The 22,612-nt window shown below is 41.4% G+C and overlaps 1 protein-coding gene across 4 annotated transcripts; it reads right to left on the bottom strand.

Moving 5' to 3' along the window:
• Positions 1 to 10,558: 10,558 nt before the first annotated feature.
• On the bottom strand, positions 10,559 to 22,548 carry Cbx3 (chromobox 3). Of its 4 annotated transcripts, none has more exons than XM_042684952.1 (6): positions 22,436 to 22,548; positions 21,230 to 21,281; positions 18,453 to 18,595; positions 14,547 to 14,709; positions 13,098 to 13,192; positions 10,559 to 11,790 (listed from the first exon to the last, which is right to left on the bottom strand). In XM_042684952.1, exons 2-6 carry the CDS (start codon positions 21,251 to 21,253, stop codon positions 11,664 to 11,666), a joined length of 552 nt encoding a protein of 183 aa, XP_042540886.1. In that variant the 5' UTR covers positions 21,254 to 21,281; positions 22,436 to 22,548; the 3' UTR covers positions 10,559 to 11,663. The 4 variants fall into 4 exon arrangements, with proteins under 4 accessions (XP_042540886.1, XP_042540887.1, XP_042540885.1 ...); XM_042684953.1 differs by having other exon boundaries at positions 22,424 to 22,547; XM_042684951.1 differs by having other exon boundaries at positions 22,428 to 22,546.
• Between the last annotated feature and the right edge of the window lie 64 nt (positions 22,549 to 22,612).

Genomic DNA, 22,612 nt, shown 5'->3' with positions numbered 1-22,612 from the left:
TTTTTAATACCCAGTTTTCATGTAAAACAAAAATAATGCCTACTGTAGGGATTAAGCATATGGTTCAGATAGCCTCTCAATTTTAAGACACACAGAAATTTAAAAGAAAATTAAGTATTTGCGTTTATTAGTTGTAAGCCCAATAAGCTCCCTTGTGATGGCTTAGCACTCTCCTTCCCCTCTCCACAGCTTAGCATGCTCCTTTCCTAGGCAATACTAGGCCCATTTAGTAAAGGTAGTACATAATCAGCCTCCTACCTTCCTTTACCTTGAGATGGCAGTCCTCTGGGGCAGCTACCACCATATAAGACAGCAAGAGCCCCTTAGAGTGACCTTCAGGTCTGGGCAGCTGCAGCCCCTTATCTACTACGTGGGCAGCAGCCATAAATCCTAATCCACCATGATGAAGCCCCTGGTCCACATGTCCACACACACCTCCTAGCCCCTTCTAGCCCCTCCTAGTCTCAGTAGGTTATATAGGTCACTTCAGACAATAGCCAGCACTTCTTACTCTTCGTTTCCCTGGGGGTACATACCGGCCAATATGCTCTCTCTTTACCTGTCCTCATGTGCAGGTGCCTCATGGATCTGTACAACTGAGCATGACCTAGGGAGCCCATCCAAATGGCCGCTTAACGGCACCTTTAACCCTGTCATTATTCGGGATTTATACAACTCCTGCGAGTGCTCAGAAAATGGAGCACATCCAGGACTTCTCATTTCTTCTCTCTCTCTCTCTCTCCCTCTCTCTAACTACCTCCCGATAACAATCATCCCTCTCCAAACTAGAAATCATTTAAACTCTCCCTCTCAAGGACAAACTGTCTTCACACTCCCTCCTGCCTTCCCCGCTGCTCCCATCGCCACGGCCGCCATTGCCTCTGACTTCTCAACTCCTCCCCTTCCACCTTCGAGGGGTATCGGCCTGCACCGGCGGCCTCCCGGCTTCCTCCCCGCACGCCCGCACTCCAGCTCTCCCGCTGGCCCCTTCCTGCTTCCCTTCAGCAGCTCCTCCCATGGGCAGTAATTATTTCAACCCCTTCGCCCTCTTCACTTCCTGCCATCTTCTCAGCAGTTCCTCCTCCCCTTCAAGCTCTCAAGACCAAAGCCCTCCTCTTTCTCAAAGCTAACTTGTCCGTGGCCCTGCTCCTCAGGCCAGGCCTCGGCCACCCCTCCCCTTTCCAAGCCCTCCTATACTCACTGTACTTCAACTTTGTCCTACACTGCCCACTAAGTCCTCTGCTATAAATCTCCCCGCCATCTCCTCTAACTTTTCTTGTCTGGTATCAGCCCCCCCCCCCCTCCCCTCTCAGACTGGAGATCACATCCCACTAAATTGCCTCCACTCCTGCTGACAGCCATTTGACTTGTGCCCTGAGAGTGAGATGCAGGCAGGGTCCCAGGACACCCCCTTCCCCCCAGATTCCCTCTCAAGGGCTAGCCATCCTGGATCAGCCGTTCCTCTCGTACATTCTTCCTCTCTGTAGCCCGTTCATATTCTAAAACTAAAACTAAAACTGTTGGTCTACTGCAAACTTCTGCTAACCTCTGTTCCTGAATCCCTGCCTGCCTCTCTATGTGGGCATACATACATTTCCCAACCCCCTTCTCTGGCTAACACCTTCTTCCCTTCTAGACCCTAAATTAATGGGCCTCTGCCCTGTCTTTGTCGTTAATCCATTGCTGACAGTGGCTGGCTGGCTAACACACTGGACCAGCTTCTCTCTTTTACTGCTTTTCCTTTTACTGCTCTTTTTCCCACCCAAAAATGTCTCTGGGACTCGGACCATAATCCAATTATTTTCTCTTTCCTAAATCCACTCACTTTGGCATCTAAATTCTTAATTTCTCCCTTAAGCCAAACTCCTCTAGGAAGCTACAAAATAAAAATCCCTACCTTTCACCTCTTCCCTGTGGGATACCTCTATCCAATCTCCTCCTCTCATTACAAACTAGCTCAGTCACCCCTCCCCCAATTCTCTTTACAGACCTTGGAGACTGACACCTAGAAAGAGACAAAAGACACATGGTAGGTTTTCTATAACCCCCCATTCTAACACCAAGCTTATTCTTCTTCACTCTTCTAGGTGTTAAATGATCAATTCATAGTCTGATAAGCCTTGCTAACAGAATTACTGCCTCTCTTGCCATGTAAACTGAGACCCTAACATCTAATATATTTGTTAGCAAAGATGTCTAAATCTATTCTATTGTTGTTTCTAATTCTAAGTAACTTCTTGCAGCCATCCTGGTACCTCTTGCTGGCAAAAAAAAAAATCACCCAATCCTCTAATTCTACATTAATTAACTCCCTAAATGCCTAAAAATCACCAGCCAGTATACCCTATTTAGGCCTGGAACAGCTCAGGCACCAAGCCACCATGCTATGGTCTCCATGTTCATGTCCTGTGGCTTGACTCCTGGCTCATTCTTCTCTGGTCACCATGACATCCCACTTCAGCGCTCCATTTGAGTTGAATTGGTTTGTTGGTATTGTTTTTGTTCCTTCTATCCACTCTGGCCTATTTCTTAACTGTATTAAGTGTATCAATGGGCTCCAAGATTCAATTCTTCAAAATGTGGCTTCTTCTTTTTCCCATCTTATTATAGAAGTCCCACCCAAATCCCAATGCCAAGGTGGCCATCTGGGTTCCTTAAAGCCACTGGCAGATAACCTCAGTGGGCCGGCTGCCAGGCGGTGGAAATCCCTACAGGGGAGGTGCACCCTCTGACAATTCCAGGTCCCTGTGGTATTTCCACTGCTCCCACAGTCAGCTCATTGACATTAGACATGCCATCCAAACATCTTTTTGGAGGCACTCAAAGTCTTCCAAAAATCTGTTTCTTTGTTCTGTTTTATGTTTTGTCTAAAACTTAGGAATCAATCCTTCTGTTTGGACTTATATCTCTAGAAAAAAAAATCATAGTCTATTATGTGCTATGTCCCCTTCTGCAAGAAGGCAGTTGGGAATATGCAGGTAGCTGAGAACCTAATTCAAAAAACTAACCAAATGCCTTGTTAGCTGACACAATCAAACCCTGAAAAAATGAGCTCCAGCCAAAGTACTTTGTTAAAAAAAAAAAAGTTTTTGTCTTAAATCTTGGTCATCTACAAGAATATTATTGCCAAAAAAATCTCTTGCCACTAAAAATTATTCACAAGTGTGTGTACATATTCAAGATGGAAAACTGTCAGCCTGGTTTAAAAAAAAAAAAGAGGGAGTCCAACCAGCTGTGATTAAAAAAAAAAAACTAAGAAAAAATGTAAATCAAGAAGAAAGTTAGTAAAAAGGCCTTGGAAAGGGAAGCTGGGGAAACACCTTTGGATAAGAAAGTATTTGGAAAGTAAGAAATGTCTTAAATGTTTGTTCCAAAATGGAAAAGGTAAAAATTAAGACAAATTCCAGAAGGTTCTAGTAGGTGGCAGATGGTATGAGTATGTCATAAATTCTTACAAGATAAAGCTTATTAAAATTGTTATGTAAGTTAGCTATGACTTAAATACTGATGTAAAACCAGCATGTCATTTTTTTATGTCCATCTAAAGTCAAGTATCTTTAACTAGTCTATGTATAAATTTGTAAGCACCCATGGGCTAGGAGATGGCTCAGTGGTAAAGCGCTTGCCTTGCATGCCTGAGGCCCTGGGTTCGATTCCTCAGTACCACATAAAGCAAAATGAAAAAAGCCGGAAGTGGCGCTGTGGCTCAAGTGGTAGAATGCTGGCCTTGAGCTGAAGAGCTGAGGGACAGCACCCAGGACTAGTGTTCAGGCCTCACGACCGGACGCAAAAAAAAAAAAAAAAAAAAATTTGTAAGCACCCAAGCAGGAGATGTTACAATCCATCCGAGGGATGCGGTCTAACCCAGATTCTGCCTGGACCATCCTGACTACCTCCACCATGGTAAAAGTAAACTGGACTCCTGCCTGATTCCATCACTCCTGCTTAACTCTATCACACAAAGCTGATTCCTGGTGAAAGACTGTTTTAGATTTACAAAACTCTTGTGAACTTTGGTTGTCAGGTTTTCCAGGCAGCCAAGCTATACTATATCTATGCTAAAACTCTCACCCCATCTATTGAGTTTTGTCATTGCAGAGTTCTGGCAAGTATTTGTTGGTCAATCTTGACAAGGTGCAGGTAAGCTCTACTTATTTTCTATTTGATCTCCTTGTTGTTTTAATTGGAAATAATAAAGGGTTTTTATGGCAAAGATTGCAGTTCAAAGCCAGCAAAAAAAAAAAAAAAAAAATCCCTCTGAGAGTTGATCTCCTAACTAACCGACAAAGAGACAGGCTAGAGCCATGACTAAAGTGGCACTGTGACTTAAAGTGGTAAGGCACTAGCCTGAAGCAGAAGTGCTCAGGGAATGTGCCCAGGCCTTGAGTTCAAAGCCCGTAAATGCCAACTGGGATGAGTTATCCCAGCAACAAGCAAACGCAGGATGAGACCAGTCCTGACAACAAGGAACCATGGAGAGGAGTAAGAGGAGATGATGTCACATCAGCCACTTTGTGCCTGCCCTTTCAAAATTAACCAGAGCTGGGAAGTCAATAGAAATAAGTTAAGAAGCTTGTCCATCTAATGTCCATACCTGCCATCTGGACAGAAATTTACATTGTTGCTTTTGTTACCTGCTATTTAGGGCAGTTACCCTTGGCAGCTTTCTGGGTCCCTCAAAATACTCTCCAATTTATTAAGGCCAACATCTACCAAGGCCTCCCCTCAAGCCCCTTAACCACTCCAATCCAGCCCCAGCTTCTGACTGCTTGCCAGTCTATCCTCTCCTCTACCTAGATACCAGATGTCCAAAGTAGCTAGGGACATTTTCCACCAACTCCAGGACTGCCTGGAACACAGGAGATAAGAACTAGCAGATTTAGCCAAGTCATCCAATTTAAAATTTTCTGCCCCAAATCCTTCCTTTTGCTGTTTGTGTGCTCTCTAATATTTTTATTATTGCCCCACCTCTGCCACATGAGACTTTTTCCAAACTTCATTTAAGGACTCGTGTCTACCACCAAGGGACAGCTGCTGCTTGCTGTCTCCACCCAGAGGGGACCACATCTTCACATCTCTACCTTTTACCCCTAATGTCAATGCTCCTTGCCAGCAGAAAGAGTCTGTGTCCTCTTTCATATCAAAGGGCTGGAGATGTTAGATTCACCGGGAAGGGCCCTGGGTGAGTCCCTGTCAGTACAAGTCTAAGGCTGCCCCCCTACTGATTCCACCACCAGCCTAACCAGCCTTCTCACTTGTCTACCAGATCAGACAAGCCAACTTGGATTCATCCAGTTGCCCGCATGTCACAGAAATGTCAGGTGCTAAGGATATCGAGGGCAAAAACAACATCATCAGCTATCCTGTCCACCCCAAACAAGTAATCTCTAACCCATTTTTTCTTGGGGTGGGTTTAGAAACAGCAACCCTGACAGACTGGCCCATGTCTCATCAGGTATTGGCAACCTAAAATACCAATAGGGAGGATCCTCCTTCTCGGAGACCTTGCAGGACCATGTGTACTATAACAACTGGTTATCTCCTGTCCCAAACTTTTGTCTGAGGCAGGAACTGGAGATGGGACATGTGGTTAGGCCCTGCCTGCTTCTGGTTTGCAATCCTATGGCAAATATAAATACCATCTATGCTGGCTCCTAAAATAACACGTGCCCAGTTCAAAATTGAACCCATGTCTGTATAAAATTAAAAAGGGGCAATTTTACTTGTGCCAACTATGAACACATTTTATATGCAGAGGGCCATGTCTCCTTACCTAATGGCTGTTTTTGTTGTTGTTTAACCTGTAAGTTATATTTTTAACTATATCCCTGCCAATCTTCTTCATAACTCCCAATACTGCCTAGGCTGTCTAGCTGTTGTACAACCCCATAAGGAGCTCTTCCAGCTTCAACAACAAGAGCTCCAATGCTGGATGAAAACTGTACCTTGCCCTCACTTTCTTGATAGGGATACCAGGGCCAGTAGGAGCCTACTCTTATTCTACCACCAAGGGTGTGAGATTAAAAACATGTGCTGCTTTAACCATAGCAGCTATGCTATCAAGGAACAAGTCAAACATCTCAGGTCCAACAGAATGAAGTGGGATGGGACCTATTCAGGTGGCTTACTCCATTGGCGCATGCCTATCTTGAGTCCTTAAGTACAATTTTTTGCCTTATACTGATTGTGCCTTGCCTATTGAGGTCCATGCAGAACATCCTCATGAGAAAGAGGAGACATCACTAATTGGCCAGTCAATCAAATGTTCCTAGGAGAGTACCTGGTTGAGTGGTCCCCAATGACTACTTCGCACCCTTCTCAGCAGGAAGCAGCTCCAGAAAAAAGGACCTTCACCCATACTCCTGACCTGATGCTCCCATTCAATTATTAAACCAGAGAGTGGGGAATGTAAGCCAATAAGCTCCTTTCTGATAGTTTAGCACTCTCCTTCCCCTTTCCACAGCTTAGTATGCTCCTTTCCTAGGCAATACTAGGCCAATTTAGTAAAGGTAATAAATAATCAACTTCCAACCCTTCTTTACCTTGAGATGGCACTCCTCTGGGGCAGCTACCACCATATAAGAAAACAAGAGCCCCTTCAGGTCTGGGAAGCTAAGCCCTTTATCTACTATGTGGGCAGCAGCCATAAATCCTAGTCTGCCATGATGAAGCCCCTGGCCCACATGTTTACATATGAGGGTCTCCACTCCTAGTTGCTTCTAGCCCCTCCTAGTCTCAGTAGTTTACATGGGTCACCTCAGACAATAGCCAGCACTTCTCACTCTTCTTTCTTGTCGGTCCCTTTCCTGGCAATAAACCTTTTCTTTGTTCTTTGTACCTGGATGTCGGCATGGTTTTCTGGCAAAGTCTAATATGCTCTAACATTAGCCTTCTGGAATATAGTCATATGTGTAAGAATGGTGTGGCAAAGACATGTAGCACAAACCTGTGTATTCTTCATTCTGAATGTTGCAACCATTACCTAGGACTACTGTACTTTCCTTGATTTTTATTCTTTTCTACCACTGTCCATATTCTTTATCACACATAGGCCTTGTATTGTATCTGTCAATTAAGAACTTTAAAAATTAATTATTAAGATATTCATTACCTCATAATTGTACCACTTTATTTTTTGTAGTGAGAATACTTAAGATCTAATCTTGTAGCATGTTATCATGCCCAGTTACCAAAACCCATGATGCTTGCCTATAAATAAGGGGTATCTGCTGTTTTGCTGGTGGCTCATGCCTGTAATCCTAGCTACTCAGGAGGCTACTCTGAGGATTGCAGTTCAAAGCCAGCCTGGGCAGGAAAGTTGGTGAGACTCTTATCTCCAATAAACCACTCACAAAACTGGAAGTGCACTGTGGCTCAAGTGGTAGAGCACTAGCCTTGAGCTGAAGAGGGGAGGGACAACGCCCAGGCCCATAGTTCAAGCCCCATGACTGACAAAAAAAAGAAAAGCACAGTTGGGTGTTGGTGACTGTTACCTGAAAATCCTAGCTACTTGAGATTCGAAGATTGTGGTTCAAAGCCAGCCAGTGCAGAAAGTCTTATGAGCTCTGTTTAATTAGCCAGCAAAAAGTTGTTCAAGTGGTGCAGTACCAGATGACAAGCAAGCTAAACAAGTAGATCCTGAGTTCAGAACCTAGTACTGGGTGTATGGTCCACTCCTGGATGGTGAGCAGACTCCAACTCCACCCTTCTTGCAGCAAAGTCTCCGCCCAGTACCTGCATTACCTAGGCAACTGGCACACCTGGAAGAAGTCACATCTGCATCTGCTGTGGCCACACCTTTCTCCACCCATACCCTAGATAAGGACTAGCCCAGGCCCAGACGCTCTTTTTCCCAGGTCTTTCCCAGTCTCTTGGAGGGCCAGCATGGCCTGGTGCCAGCCAGAACAATGAATAAATCTACCTACCCCTTACCTGAATACCACGTGCGTGGTGTGGTTTTTACTCAGCTACCTCTTTTTAAAAACCTAACACTGAGGAAACAATGAACAGACATGCAGTTGGTAGCACAAGCTTCTAGAACAAATATGCAGGAAACAGAGGTTGGTAAATTCCCAAGTTGAGGCTAGCCTGGGCAAAAAAGTCCTCTTAATCAACAAGCTGGCTATGGTGATCCCATTCCTATGATCCCAGATAGGCAAAAAACACATACTTGAAGAAATCTTTGAAAAGCATAAAGTGCTGGAGGTGGGGCTCAAGTGAGAGGCTGCCTAGCAATGTGAAACTGAGTTCAAACCCTATGACCAGGAAACAAACAACAAAATTAGACATGCAAATAAAGGCAATATACCACTTGAAAAAATTTGTAAGACTTAGGTTATTAATTTGTAGTACTAATGAAGATATGAGAAGTGAAAGTAAAGATGATTGATTGATAGAAGTGTAAATCAGTGCACAACTTTCACTAAAGACTGAGTTCATCTACATCTACCCAGTGGCACCTTACAGAACAGTAGTCACATTTATCCAATAGCAAAAACTTTAAAATACACCAAGTACTCATTATCTCTACTCTACACTAAGAGATTAAAAAATAAAATAAAATATACTTCAAAGCCTGGTGCTATAGCCAATGCCTGTTATCCTAGCTACTCAGGAAGCTGGGATCTGAGTATCAAAGTTTGAAGCCAGACCAGGCATAAAACTCTGTGACTCTTATCTTCAATTAAGTAACAAAAAGCCAGAATGGAGGTGTCGGCTCAAGTAACAGAGCATTAGCCTTGAGCAGAAGCCAAGCAAGAGCTCCTAGGCCCTGAGTTCAAGACCCTGTACTGGCATTAACCTCCCCCCACCAAAAAAACCACCCAGTAAACCCCAAGCCCCAAACCCATACCTCTATCGCTATACACAAAGAGCTGTTCTAAGTGTCTCACATGTCCAAAAAGAAATGTACTCTACCTGACTTATGGAACTGTAACCCCTCTGTACATTATCTTTGTAACGAAAAAAAATTAAAAAAAACCTGTCTCAATAGTTATTCTGGGGGGAAAAAAGTATTCTTTTCTTATCTAACTGTAACTCCTCTGTATAATTATTTATGGCCAGGCATCCATGGCTCATATTTGTAATCCTAAGCACTCAGGAGGCTGAAATCTGAGGATCATGATTCAAAGCCAGCTCAGGTAGGGAAGGCCATGAGACTCAATAAGCTACTCAGAAAAAGCCAGAAGTGGCACTGTGGCAAGTGGCAGAGCAAAAAAGCTAGGGACATTGCCCAGGCCCTGAGTTCAAGCCCTAGGACCAGCAAAAACAAACCAACAAAAAACACCAACAAAGTTATCTTTATAAAAATGGGCTCCTATGGAAAAATTATTGGCTGATTCCTACATTGTTAGAAAATGTGTCAAATGGGCTGGGAAGGTGGCTCAGTGGTAAAGCGCTTGCCTTGCATGCTCAAGGCCCTGGGTTTGATTCCTCAGCACCACATAAGCAAAAAGAAAAAAGCCGGAAGTGGCGCTGTGGCTCAAGTGGTAGAGCGCTAGGCTTGAGCTGAAGAGCTGAGGGACAGTGCCCAGGTCCAGAGTTCAGGCCCCACTACCGGACCCAAAAAAAAAAAAAGAAAATGTGTCAAATGCTTCAGGGAGGTAATTTCCACTGAACCTACCAAAGTTAATTTCTACTTCAGGACCATCCACAGGAAAAAGAATTTTGCTATTAGAACTTAGTTTAGTGCTTCAATAATTTGAAGCATTTAAAAATGGCTTATAATGCCTTAGTAAAACCTAACTATTGTGTTCTCATAGTTCTATTTTTCTAATTTTTTCCCCCAAAATTCTTTCCTTATTAATTTTTTAGTATTTTTGAGGACAATAAATATATTTGTAATTAAAAATGCAGCTCACACCTGTTTTCCTGGAGGTTGAGAGCTGAGCATTGTGGTTCAAAGTGAGTCAATGCATAGAAGCTATGAGAATCGAATCTCCATTTAACCACTAAAAAGCTGGAAGCAGAACTGTGGCTCAAATAATAGAGCATTATCCTGGAGAGAATGGGGCAGTGCTGAGGCTGAGCTCAAGACTGGCACAACGGTGTATACACACATACAAAATTAAAAATGCACTTATAAGCTGGGCTCTTGTGACTCACACCTGTAAACCTAGCTACTCAAGAGGCTGAGGTCAAAGGATCACGGTTCAAAGCCAACCCAGGCAGAAAAGTCGCCCTGAGACTCATCTCCAATTAACCACTCAAAAACTGAAGTGGCACTGTGGCTCAAGTGGTAGAGCACTAGCCTTGAGCACAAAGAGGGACAGGCATCCAGGGACAGCGTCCAGGCCCTGAGTTCAAACCCCACAAACAATTAAAAAAACAACCCCCCCCCCCTTTATATGTAAGATGCAGGGGTGGCAAGTATATGACAGCAGATTCTTAAGTATCAAAACTTCGTTCTAATGAGGCAAGTACCTCTTAGGGAATCACATAAAACCAATTTTTATTTTCCCAGTAGGAACCATCTCTGTATAAACTCAGTAACTGTTAGGATGTTTTCCTGCTCATTATAAAAAAAAAAAAATCAGGTAGTATAAAAAGTCTCATCACATAAAGGAATATAAAACTATTTATTGACCACTGTTCACCATTATTTACAATAAAGTAAACAATATACAGTTGGGTAACATTCTGATTACTACAAAGTTGTTTCTCTGGCTTTTGTGGAACCAGTAACCCAATACTGAAAAAAATTGAACTTACATGTAAGGAATGAGTTGGGGTAAAGAAAAAGCATGCAGGTCAATAATTATAAAATTTTGATCATTTAGGCCAGCAGGTCCTAAATAGTTGAAATCCCTAACCAGTTGATTTTACATTTTCATGAGCTGAGACTTAGATCATGACCCATGAACTTTTAGTATACAGATTCCAATATTCTGTTAAGGAATGCTCACTACAGAAACTTTTAATGAAAGGAAATAAAAACGTCTTAGTTTTTTCATCTGGATAAGGAAAGTTGTTGGTAGTGATAAATTTTTTCCTTTCAATAAGTTTTGCAAACCTACTGCATTTGTATATCTATGGCAGAGGCAGGAGGACCTAAAGTTTGAGGCTAGCCTGGCTACCTAGTAAGTTCAAGGCCAGCCTGAGCTGCCTAGTGACCCTGTCTCAAAAAACAACAAAAAAAACTAAAACAAGGGCCAGGAATATAACTCAGTGATACATCATTTGCCTACATATGCAAGGCTCTGGGTCTGATGCCCAACACCTCTAAACAAGCAAAATCTCCAAAACAAAAAACTACCTATGTATTTTGTTTACACGCACACAAACACACACAAAAAAAATACAGGATGGTCCTTCAACATAGCAGTTAAAGACAAGCTGTTTTGATTAATGACCAAAAAAAAAATTGCCTAATATTAAAAAAAAACACAACCTGTTCCTGAATGCAGAGGAAATATACCATGGAATTAAATATTCTTTTCTGATAAAAGAAGCAACTACAGAAAGCCTTTATTATATTTGTTCAAAGTAACCAGTGCTATTGAGGAAAAAACCCAAAAAACTCAACAACTCCCCCAATACTACTTTCAAAACCATTATCAAACTTGATTTTTAGAATGTAGTTATTGTTTCACACCATTAATTCAAAAACCAAGACTCAGATTTTATATATATGTATAAATATATATAAAAAACAATGCAAACAATTATTGAGCTTCATCTTCTGGACAAGAATGCCAAGTTAGTCTCTCTTCATAAAATGCAATTACAATCTGAGGACATTTCATATTCGCCTCTTTTGCCAGCACCAAGTCAGCTTCATCCGAATCTTTCCTGTTGCAAGGAAAAAATAAAGTTAAAAAAATTAAAATTGTTTATGATAACAGAATCATTCACTTAAAATGGAAGTGGCTCTGTGGCTCAAGTGGTACAGTGCTGGCCTTGAGCTGAAGAGCTCAGGGACAGCACCCAAGCCCCAAGTTCAAGATCCATGACCAAGCAAAAAAAAAAAAAAAATTTTTTTTTTCATTTCAGAGTACTGGGAATGTGGCTTGGTGGTAGAGTGCTTTCCTAGCATGCATGAAGCCCTGAGTTCCATTTCTCAGAACCACATAAACAGAAAAAGCTGGAAGTAGAGCTGTGGCTCAAGTGGTAGAATGCTAGCCTTGAGCGAAAGAAGCTTAGAGACAGTGCCCAGGCTCTGAGTTCAAGCCCCAAGATTGGCAGAAACAAAGAATAGAAAAGAAACAATTCATTCAAAAGGTATTTAAGAACAAGGCATTGGTAGAATACACCAGTAATCCTAGTTGCTCAGGAGTATGAGCTCTGGAAATCATCAGCCTGAGCAGAAAACACTCTCCATGTGAGTTCACACCCCAGTTCTGCATCAGCCCAAAAGAGGGTGTTTAATCTTAATCCCTTTGGAAAAGAAATGTGGTTGGTGGCTGTTGCTTATGTTTTAATAAACTTTATTTCCTTTAATAGGCCATAGGTTTGCTGATGCTTGCTATAAAACACTGCTATCCAAACTAGAATTATCCTTTTAGCGCATGGTTTGTAGTTTCAATCTCCATGCCACCTCCCAGTCCTAGGACTTGAACTTAGGGCCTGGGCTCTGTGGAACCTCTCTGTGCTCAAGGCTAGTGCTCTATCACTTGAGCCACAATGCCACCTCTGCTTTTTCTGAGTTGTTTATTGGGGATAAGACTTGGGGCTGGGAAGGTGGCTCAGTGGTAGAGCGCTTGCCTTGCATGCCTGAGGCCCTGGATTCAATTCCTCAGCACCACATAAGAAAAAAGAAAAAAGCCGAAGTGGCACTGTGGCTCAAGTGGTAGAGTGCTAGTCTTGAGCTGAAAAGCTGAGGGACAGCGCCCAGGCCGAGTTTAGGCCCCATGACCTGACCCCCCCCCCCCCGAAAAAAAAAAAAAAAAGGAAAAAGACTTTCCTGTCCTTGGCTGGCCTTGACCTGCAATCCTCAGATCTCAGCTTCCCAAGTAGCTAGGATTAAAGGCATGAGCCACCAATGCCCAGCAAGTCTCAATTCTTACAAGAAAAACTACAAAACCTTTCAGACATGGCTCTACAAAAATTTACATGTATTGATTCTCATTTTAAAATAAAACTATTGCCTGAACACTTACCATTTCATGAGAAACATCAATTCTCCACTGCTGTCTGTGGCACCAATTATTCGTTCTGGATCTAGACCCCTGGCAAAACCTCTTGGTTTGTCAGCCTTTTTGGAAGAGGATAAGTGATTGCTTACATTAAGTGTTTCCATACAATTTTCCACACAGCAAACCTAAAACATTACTTTCTAATGTCTTCACAAGATATACCTTCATCAAGACCTTCCATAGTGAAACAAAAAGATGAGTCCTTATTTGGTACTAAAACATGTTGTCATTTCCATTAATTGTACAAGCAGAAAATCAAGTTTGATATTTAATGTAGAATGTTTAGTCCTAAAAACATCCCAAATTAAAGCAAATTTCCAATCTCATCATGGGCAAAATTATGTGAGATAATAGAAAATCTAATTCCTTTATTTCTGGTAATAAATTTTAAGTTTTTTTCTCCTCCTGTCAAGAGACAGAGCCTTATTACATATTGGGAGGTGGAGGCAGAATTACAGAAGGTAAGGCAGAAGGTTCAAGGCCAGTCTGTCATAGTGAGACCCTGCCTACAAACAAAAATCCAAAACAAAAAAAAAAAACAAGAAAATCAAGCTATTTCTAGGAATTAAGTCTAAATCAGTCACATATTTAAAAGCATAACCAGAATAAAGAAAAAATGTAGGTACAAAGCAGTGGTTCTCAAAGTATGGTCTGAGGAAAACTGACTGAGATCTTAGTCAGGGCTTGTAACAGGCTAGCTATTACTATCAAAAGTATATACCTATAAATGTGATTTCAGAACCCAATTTGTAAGTAGTTTTGTTCTTTCCTTCTATAAAATAGAAACCCTATAAAGATCCAATAAAGTATCTGTAAAGGTCTCATCTAGTTTAAATGACCAAATATCTAATCCATATCAAATCTATAATTCTTTACCAATATATATAAAACATACTTGGAGCTTGACCCTAAAAACTAATTCAGTACTAATTCAAAGATCTATCCCTACATTACCATGGTAGTCCAGTAGGAGGGCAAGTATAGTGAGTTTTTTATAGTCAAGGGTATTAAGTTACCAGACTTGTTCCAAACTATAGTAACATTAGTGAGACAAATACTAGATCAACATATAAACAAATCAAACTTTCTATTCACGTCAATAAATTATAAAATTATAATACTTCAAAAAATAAAGTATTTTTTGGTACATAGATCACGTGTAATAGGCCTGGTCAGATATCAAATCCAGGACAAAAATAGGACTAGCACATCTTAAGTGGCATAACTACTTATTGTAGTCACACAATGTAGGCTCAATCCTGCTTATCCTTTTTGCCGTGCATTAGCAAGTCATTTATAAAAGGCTTCCTAATGTTATTTTAGAAGTCTTAAAATTTGAATAATATCTATTAAAAAAAATTCAAGTCATCAATCTTTTTAGTGCCAATCTTCTTGTTGGCATTTTATACTTACAGTATCTCTTTTCTTCTTTGATTTGCTATCATCAGATTCACTGTCTGATAAAGATTTTCTTTTGGTACCATCCTTTTCTTTACCAGCTTTTTGAGAGTTAAGAAATGCTTCAATTAATTCTGGACAATCTAAATTTTCTTCAGGTTCCCAAGTATTATCAGCACTGTGTCAAGTAAAATACATTGATTCAGTTATACATGGTTCATCACCATCATCTGGAACTTTCGTAATTATCTGAAAGTAAATTTCCATTGTGCCTATATTCCCAGCCCTAAATGGGCAGTTTGTTATTTTCTCAAAGTTAACTGCACTTGACGACTTTGAAGGAGTAACTGAAGCTAACATCTCCCTCAGTTTAATAAACAACCTTCTTTAGAATGTGTTTAACTAGACACTATGTTGGAAATGAACCCTACAACTTGGGGGCGAAAAGACCCAGTGTGGGGGAAAGGTGATTTGAAGTGGAAGAAAATGACAGAGGGGCTAACATTGTTCAAAAAGAATGTACTCATAAATAAAAAAGAAGTATATTCGTTATCTTATGTAACTATAACCACTCTGTACTCCACCTTTACTGTGTGTGTGTGTGTATTTGCCTGTCCTTACTATGTATGTACGTGTGTGTGTGTCTACATATATTTACCTGTCCTCAGGGCCTGGGGCACTGTCCCTGAGCCTCTCTGTGCTCAGGGACTAGGGCTCTTCCACTTGAGAAACAGCGCCACTTCTGGTCTTTTCAGTGTATGTGGTACTGAGGAATCGAACCCAGGGCTTCCTGAATGCTGGCCAAGCACTCTATCACTGAGCTACATTCCCAGCCCCCTACAGTAATTGCTTTAAAAAAGAATGCGTTTAAAGTTTTTTAAAATTGTTATTAAGGTGATGTACAGAGGGGTTTGTTACATAATCAGGTAGAGTGCATTTATTTTTGGACAATGTCACATTTCCCTAATGTGCAAAGCTCTAGGTTCAATCATCAATACTGCAGAACTAACTCAGATTCTGATTTCCATTCCAAATTATTCCACACACATTATGCCCAGAGTTAGGCTAGTTTCAGATGTACAAGTGTTTTTGATTTCTAGTATGTTCTGAATTAGAACCAAAAGCCTAATCTAGCCTTTTGTAATGGCCTGTAACCAATGTTTTTTTATATGTTGTAAAGGATGGGGGGAAAATTCCAAAATAAAAATTGTATTTTAATTTCAGAGCTCAGTGTTGTCGGTATTGGGCACCAACAGCTCACACCTTTAATCCTAACTACTCATGGGGCTGAGACCTGATGATGGATCAAAGTTTGAAGCCAGCTTAGGCAGAAAATTAGAAGTATGGTTCAAATGGGAGAGCACCATCCATGAGCAAAAAAGATGAGCAATAACACTTTAGGCCAGAGTTCAAGTCTCAGTATTTGTGTACGTGCACATACATGCACAGACATCACAAACACAAAAGGAGTTAATGGAATATAGCCATGCTTATCTGCTTAATATATCATTTACTGCTTCTGTACTACATCTACAGAGAAGTTGTATAGATAGACCAATCATAGTACATAAAGACTAAAATAGTTACATATGATGTTGTAAGGCTGAGAGGATAATTGCCACGTTTTCTAGAAGAGCTGTAAAGATGAAAATGATCATCAATTAATAAACATCTTATACTGATTATTAAAAATTAATGGTCGTCCTGTATTAGTGATAAGCTTGACAATTTTCCCCCAAAGCCTTTTCAGAACTAGAATTATTTTAGGGATGTTAGGAAAGGTACTATTAACTTCATTGGTTGATATGCGGACCCTGAATGGGCAAACTTATAAGAACAAAGGCCTGAAGTTCTAATGTGCTGTTATTTTCAGTATAGATGTCTACATTATCTTGTATCTCCATTTAACTAACTCCCACAAAGCTTGATTCTTTGGGTGGGGATGGTGGTGGTGGGGGGGGGGGGAGGGAGTTCAATCCTGGGGTTTGAACTCAGGACCTGGAAGCTGTCCCTAAGCTTTTGTGCTCAAGGCTACTGCTCTACTACTGAGCCACACAGCTCTACTTCTGGTTTTCTGGTGGTTGACTGGAGATTAGGCTCATGGCCTTTCCTGCCAAGAGTATCTTTGAACCATGATCCTAAGATCTCAGACTCCTGAGTAGCTAGGATTTTAGGCATGAGCCACCAGTGCTGGGCTTTAAGTTGTTTCCTTTGAGACAGTTATTGTCTTGTGACCAGGTAGCCTGGAAAGTAATATCTTTCCACCTCAGATCCCCTAGTACCAAGGTAACGGGCACTGGAGGCGGCTTTAAAATTGTCAGCTGGGGAAATTTTAGATACCAAAAACTTAATTACTTGACAATAACATACCTACCTCCACCAACTATTGAATGCCACTAATTTGTAACTATCACTGACCATGGAGCTTTATGGTATAAAGCAGGATACAGTGTTAACACTTCTATTCAAGACACTCTTGTTTCAATTTTTCAGCTCCGTATTTGGAGGAAAAAATGTAAATATTTTGATTGCATTATCCAACTACATTAAGCTCTGTAATTTCATAATTTCCTTTTTAAAAAACAAACAAAAGGGTATGTATTGTTGGTTCACGTGACTGAAAAGTCCAGGAGATATGCTGGATCCAGCAGCATAAACATTGTCACTACAACTCAAGTGTCTCCATCTTTTGGTTTTTGCCCTCTGCATAGGCTTTATTTTCTAACAGACTCATTCAACATACTGATTTCAGTTTTTCATTCCAAAGCTAAAGCATTATCAGTAAAGAGAACTTTTCTTCCACAATTCAACAATTCTCCTAGGGCTGAGTATCACTAAACAAACTTCAGTCAAAATTTGGGAAGAAACAGTTGATGGAATGGATGCTGGGCAACAAAAAAAAATAATGTCCAACAAAAAAAAATAATGCTGGGAAGGAAGCTCAGTGGTAGAGTGCTTGCCTTGCATGCATGAGGCCCTGGGTTCAATTCCTTAGCACCACATAATCAGAAAAAGCCGGAAGTGGCCCGATGGCTCAAGTGGTACAGCACTAGCCTTGAGCTGAAGAGCTGAGGGACAGTGCCCAGGCCCAGAGTTTAGGCCCCATGACCGGCAAAAAAAAAAAAAGTCCAAGTTAAGCCTAGATACTGAAAAGGTCTAATATCTGATCTGATCATGAGATTTAGTGGTAATAGCTGGCATATTTCTTCCTTAGTACTGGAATTATGCTAAAAACAACTCTGAGGATCTCAGGAGTAGTACTCATGTCAGAGAGCATGGGAAAACACCATAGTGTCTCAGCACAAGCAAACACAATTGAGGATGAGAACTTGTCTTGGCATTGCAAAACAAGCCAGCCAGCCTTGGTGAATAGTTCTGAGGCTGTGTCAGTTGTAAATGGTATTCAGTGGAAACTTCCTTGTTCTCCTGCTAATCTTCTGCTGCCAAATAATTATATATATTTGTCTCTCCAGGGCTAAAGTCTAACTACCTGGTATCAATTTTATCCCAAGTCTTGGCCCTTTTTGAAAACCCCATCACATTTGGGGTTTGAAACTCATAACTGCAAACTTATTAGGCAGTCAGTTCACTGCTGAAGTATATTTGCACTAATTATTTTGAGACAGGGTCTCCATTTCCGCTGCCCCCAAGGCCATGAGTAGACCATAGTTCCTCCAATAGTTGGAAGACAGGTGTACGTCTGACTTCTTGCATTGAGCTAAGGTCTTGTACACTTTTTTGCCTGTGCTGGCCTGGGACTATGGTCCTCAGAATTTCAGCCCCCCCCTAGACAGCTGGGAGCCAGTGGTATCTGACCTATCCTTGGCCTTAAAACAGACTACAAAACAACCTAGAACTAAAGAAGTTTTAAAAATGTTAAGGTTACTGTGTGAAACTAAAGGTAAAAGACAAGTTTCTTACTCTGTAAATCCTTTCCACTTCAGGAAATATTCTACTTTCCCATTCACTACACGTCGGTCCAGTACTTTTTCCACAACAAATTCTTCAGGCTCTGCTTCTTCAACTTTTTTACTCTTTCCATTTTGTTTCTTTCCCATTTTTTGCTAAAAAAGAAATTAAGAAACATTTTTAAAAAGACTTGGAGTATATTTTAAGGGCCAAATCACATGTACTGTCACACTGTGTACTTATTTATAACTCAAAAGTATTAGGAAATGATAAAAAAAAATAGTAGTGACAAGTCTTACTACATATGAAGATCTAGTAAACAGGTTAAAACTAGCCCTAGGACACACATGCTTTCCCAATCCAAGCACGAATGTTAAAAGCCTCAAGGATATAGAAAAAGATTAACAGCAGAATGAAAACACAGGCTTAGAACTCTTATGATGTAGGGTTCTGAGAGCCAGCTCACCCAGGCAGTTAGGCTAGAGACCCTATCTGAAAAATAAATTACAAGTAAAATAATGGGGGTGGGGAGGAAGGATGGAACCACAGGGAGAGAGAAAATTAACTTTAAGACCAAAACTAACCATGAAGAAGCCATAGGTAAGTTAAAAACAGGACAAGAATATTATTTCATAATTTTTATCTATATATTTCTCTTGACCACTCAAACTGATAATTAGGCAAAAATTCTGGGTCCTTTTATTTCTTGAAAGTACAAGGAAAAAAACCCCCCACTTTTCTCCTGGTTACTGAAGAGACATCATGTAAACTGGTAGCCAAATAAGTTGACTTTAAAGAGGGGCATGTTGTTCTATTCCTTTTTGTTTTGGCATATTACTTAAGTAGGATCTTAAACCAACTGTTTCTAATAGACCAAAAGATATTTGCTATGGAAAGAATAAAATCAGGTAAAAAAATTAAAACCTGACATGGCTAATTCCCTAATACAATGTGCTTAGTCATCTCATCTAAGCCCTATTCCAAAAAATAAATAAATAAATAAAAATCAGGGGCTGGAAATGTGGCTCAGTGGTAGAGTGCATGCCTAACATGCATGAAGCCCTGGGTTCAATTCCTTAGTACCACATAAACAGAAAAAGCTGATAGTGGCACTGTGGCTCAATTGGTAGAGTGCTAGCCTTGAGCAAAAGCAGCTCAGGGACAGTACCCAGGACCTGAGTTCAAGCCCCAGGACTAGCCAAAATAAATAAATAAGAAAACAAAAACAAACAAAATAAAAGCCCCAAATAAACCTCCTAAATTGTAGACAGGAAAGCCACAGTGTGCAACCAGAGATTTTTTTTGGTATACTATTTTTGAATCAGGCTTAGGACAGTTTTCATTAACCAAGCATTTTAGGACTTAGCCTTCTGTCTCAATTTAGTACAAGAAAGGTAAGAGATAATGGAAGAACAAAGCAACTGGAACTGACAAATTTTTAGTAGATATTGGTCTTAAGTAAAAAAATTAGCTACTGTCCCTGAAGAGAGGAGACTAAAGGACTTTAAAAAAAGAAAATAAAAAAATAACAAAAACCACACATCCTTGAAGAAACAATGAAAAAAGTGACAAAAAATAATGAATTAAAACAGCAGGAAAAGAAAGGCTGCTTTTACTCCAGCACATTCATAAGCTACTTTCACTTTTTTCTCTTAAATGTATGTACTTGGCTCAAGCTTCATGCACGGGGTGGAATTCGAAGCCAAAATATATTCCAGTTCCTAGTTTAAAAGATACTCAGTGTCCTATTAAAATTCTATCACTAATTATTTTAAAATGAAGTTAGATTTGAGAATCTTTAAACGGGTCAATCTGTGATCCTTTAAACCAGCAAATAGACACAGAAGACTACCAAACAGTGTGCAAAAACAACTTAATTTTAGTGAGTTTCAATTGGCTTGCTCTCTGTATCTTCATGTATACTCAAAGCCTCATGGACAGCTAAATCCTTCCTTATCCAATACCTGAGTAATACTAGTATCATATAGTAAAGGCAATTGTCTTCAGTTTGTTTTGCTGACTGTGAAGATAAAGGTGAAAATCCTGAAGAAGCATAGAAGATGCTTGATGCCTTTTTCATTATTGATGTCTTAGATCTATATGAGAATCTACCAGACACTCATCAGACAGGCTTTAACATTACACATCCCAATCTGTTCTGCAAAATATTGGACTTCATGTATAATCTAAGGTTGGATACAAATAAAAATTTACCAACTTGTCCTTTTTAGTGTTAAACTCTGAATTACTAATACAATGTGGCAGAATTAAAAACTGTGAGAACCATACCTTAAGAATTCCATGATTTCCATGGAAATACTGATTTAAAAAAAAACAACTTTAAACTTGACAATGGAAAAGCATGTCACTATACATTTCTGTAATTTTTTAGAAAACTTTTAAAAAATGCAAACTGTGGTTTTAATAAAGTCCTGGAAATGAATTGCTCTGAAGACATAGATTCATTCTTTTCCTGGACACATTTGTGATTTTTGATGATATAACACAATAATATTTAAGGTTCTTCTGCAATTTACAGTAATGAAGTTTGAAGACAGGATAAAGGGGTCAAGGTTAGTAAGGCTTTTTAAAAATGCATTATGATTATTGACTTAGCTTAAGGCATTATTTGTCTCAGGTTTTTGTCTCTAATTTCCTCCCACCCCTCAAGTATTATGGGGGTAGCTTGGAAATACAGGAGTGCAAATTTCTCAAGAGACGTATTATAATTTCTGTCAAGAAAAAGAAAAAACCTCCAGTAAGGTCCTTATGTACTTTCATATACTTACCAATGTAGTTTTGTTAGAGGCCATTTTTAATTGTAGACTTGAAGAGCTATTACTAGAAAAATGCATGACAGTTAGAAAGTGTTCTTGACACATAAGACACAGCTAAATACAAGTACTGTTTGGATATCAATCTTCAGGCAGGGGGTGGCACATTTCAAACGGATACAAATCCGAAAGGCAGGTCTGACTTCTTGCATTAATCATTACTGTTATTAATACACCCAAGCATATATTATCAAGGGTTCTAAACCAACTTTAGACAACAAAAATGTTGTTAGGCGATTGAGATGCTATATGGCCCTCAAACGACAATCCTATTTGCAACGCAAATCTTGTTTATAACGAATTCAATATTCAATTAAAAAAAAAAAGGCATTTCGCTTCAAAACCAGGCACAATTACAAAATTAAAATCGGTGAATTCCCATGCATCTTTTTCTCTAGACTTCTGGACGAGTCGGAACTTCTCTAGAAAATTCCAACTTTATTTCTTTTCAGAAGCCGTCTCCCCCCCCCCAACCCCCCCACCCCTTCTCAAATCAGTTAATAATGAAAAGGTACCTCCCCCCCCCAACCCCGCCCTCCGAAGACTCGGGCCTCCCAGCTGGATTCCAACGCCTGAAACCCCGGGGCCTGGCGCCCGCCAGCGCGGGCCGCGTGGTCAGCGCCTCCGCGGGGAGAAACAAAGGCGGCGGCGGCGGGGGCTCAAGGGCACTGCGCCACAGGCCCGCGCTCCCCCTCCCGCCGCGGCCACGTAGCGGAGCGCGCGCCGCAGCCTCCGTCCGGGCAGCGGGCCGCAGGCCTTCCCCAGGCAAGGCACATTCCGCCCTCCCCGGAGGCCTAAGTCGCCGAGCCGAGCGAGGCGGCGGGGCGGGAGTGCCCCCCTTCCCGCCCGGGAACGGGGGAGGGGAGCGCCCGCTTTGTCTGGAGACGAGGCGGGTGTCACACCACGGCCCTCCTCCTCCGCCACAGTCCCCGGCCTTCCTCTCGGTTAACCGCCCGCGCGGCGCCAGGCCCGCCTGGGGGAGGGGGGGAGGAAAGCCCGCTCGGCCGCACAATTGTCCCTGCAGCTCCTGACACTCCACCGGGCGGGGACCGGAGGAAATCAGGGATCCCGAGGGGTGCAAGTGGCGTCTTAAAGCACGACCACCGAGCAATACGGTTACCAGAAACCAAAACACAAAAAACAAGTCACCGACTTCACCACCTCAGATGCTCCGGGTCGCGATCCTGCAGCAGCAGCAGCGTCTACGGCCCGCGGGCTTCCAGCTCCAGTCACATCCGAGGGGAGGGGGCTGGGGCGCCGCGCCGGCCGTGGTGGGGGAGGGGTGACGCCGCCCACGCCGGGCGGCCGCGAGGGGCGGGGCGTGGCGGCGGGCGGGCG

This window comes from Dipodomys spectabilis, unplaced genomic scaffold, assembly GCF_019054845.1.
Source record: "Dipodomys spectabilis isolate Male_0828 unplaced genomic scaffold, ASM1905484v1 ptg000092l, whole genome shotgun sequence".
Classification (NCBI taxonomy): Eukaryota; Metazoa; Chordata; class Mammalia; order Rodentia; family Heteromyidae; genus Dipodomys; species Dipodomys spectabilis.
Note: the sequence above shows the minus strand (reverse complement) of the source record. Positions and strands in the feature narration are given on the sequence as shown.

What these genes read in the sequence shown, in the direction of transcription:
- Cbx3 (XM_042684952.1), bottom strand. Translation starts at nt 21,253, where the DNA reads ATGGCCTCTAACAAAACTACATTG. An exon ending in CCTCTAACAAAACTACATTG is followed by an intron (nt 18,596 to 21,229) that starts GTAAGTATATGA and finishes TTTCTTTTTTAG; the next exon opens with CAAAAAATGGGAAAGAAACA. An exon ending in CAAAGAAGAAAAGAGATACT is followed by an intron (nt 13,193 to 14,546) that starts GTAAGTATAAAA and finishes TCTTCCAAAAAG; the next exon opens with GCTGACAAACCAAGAGGTTT.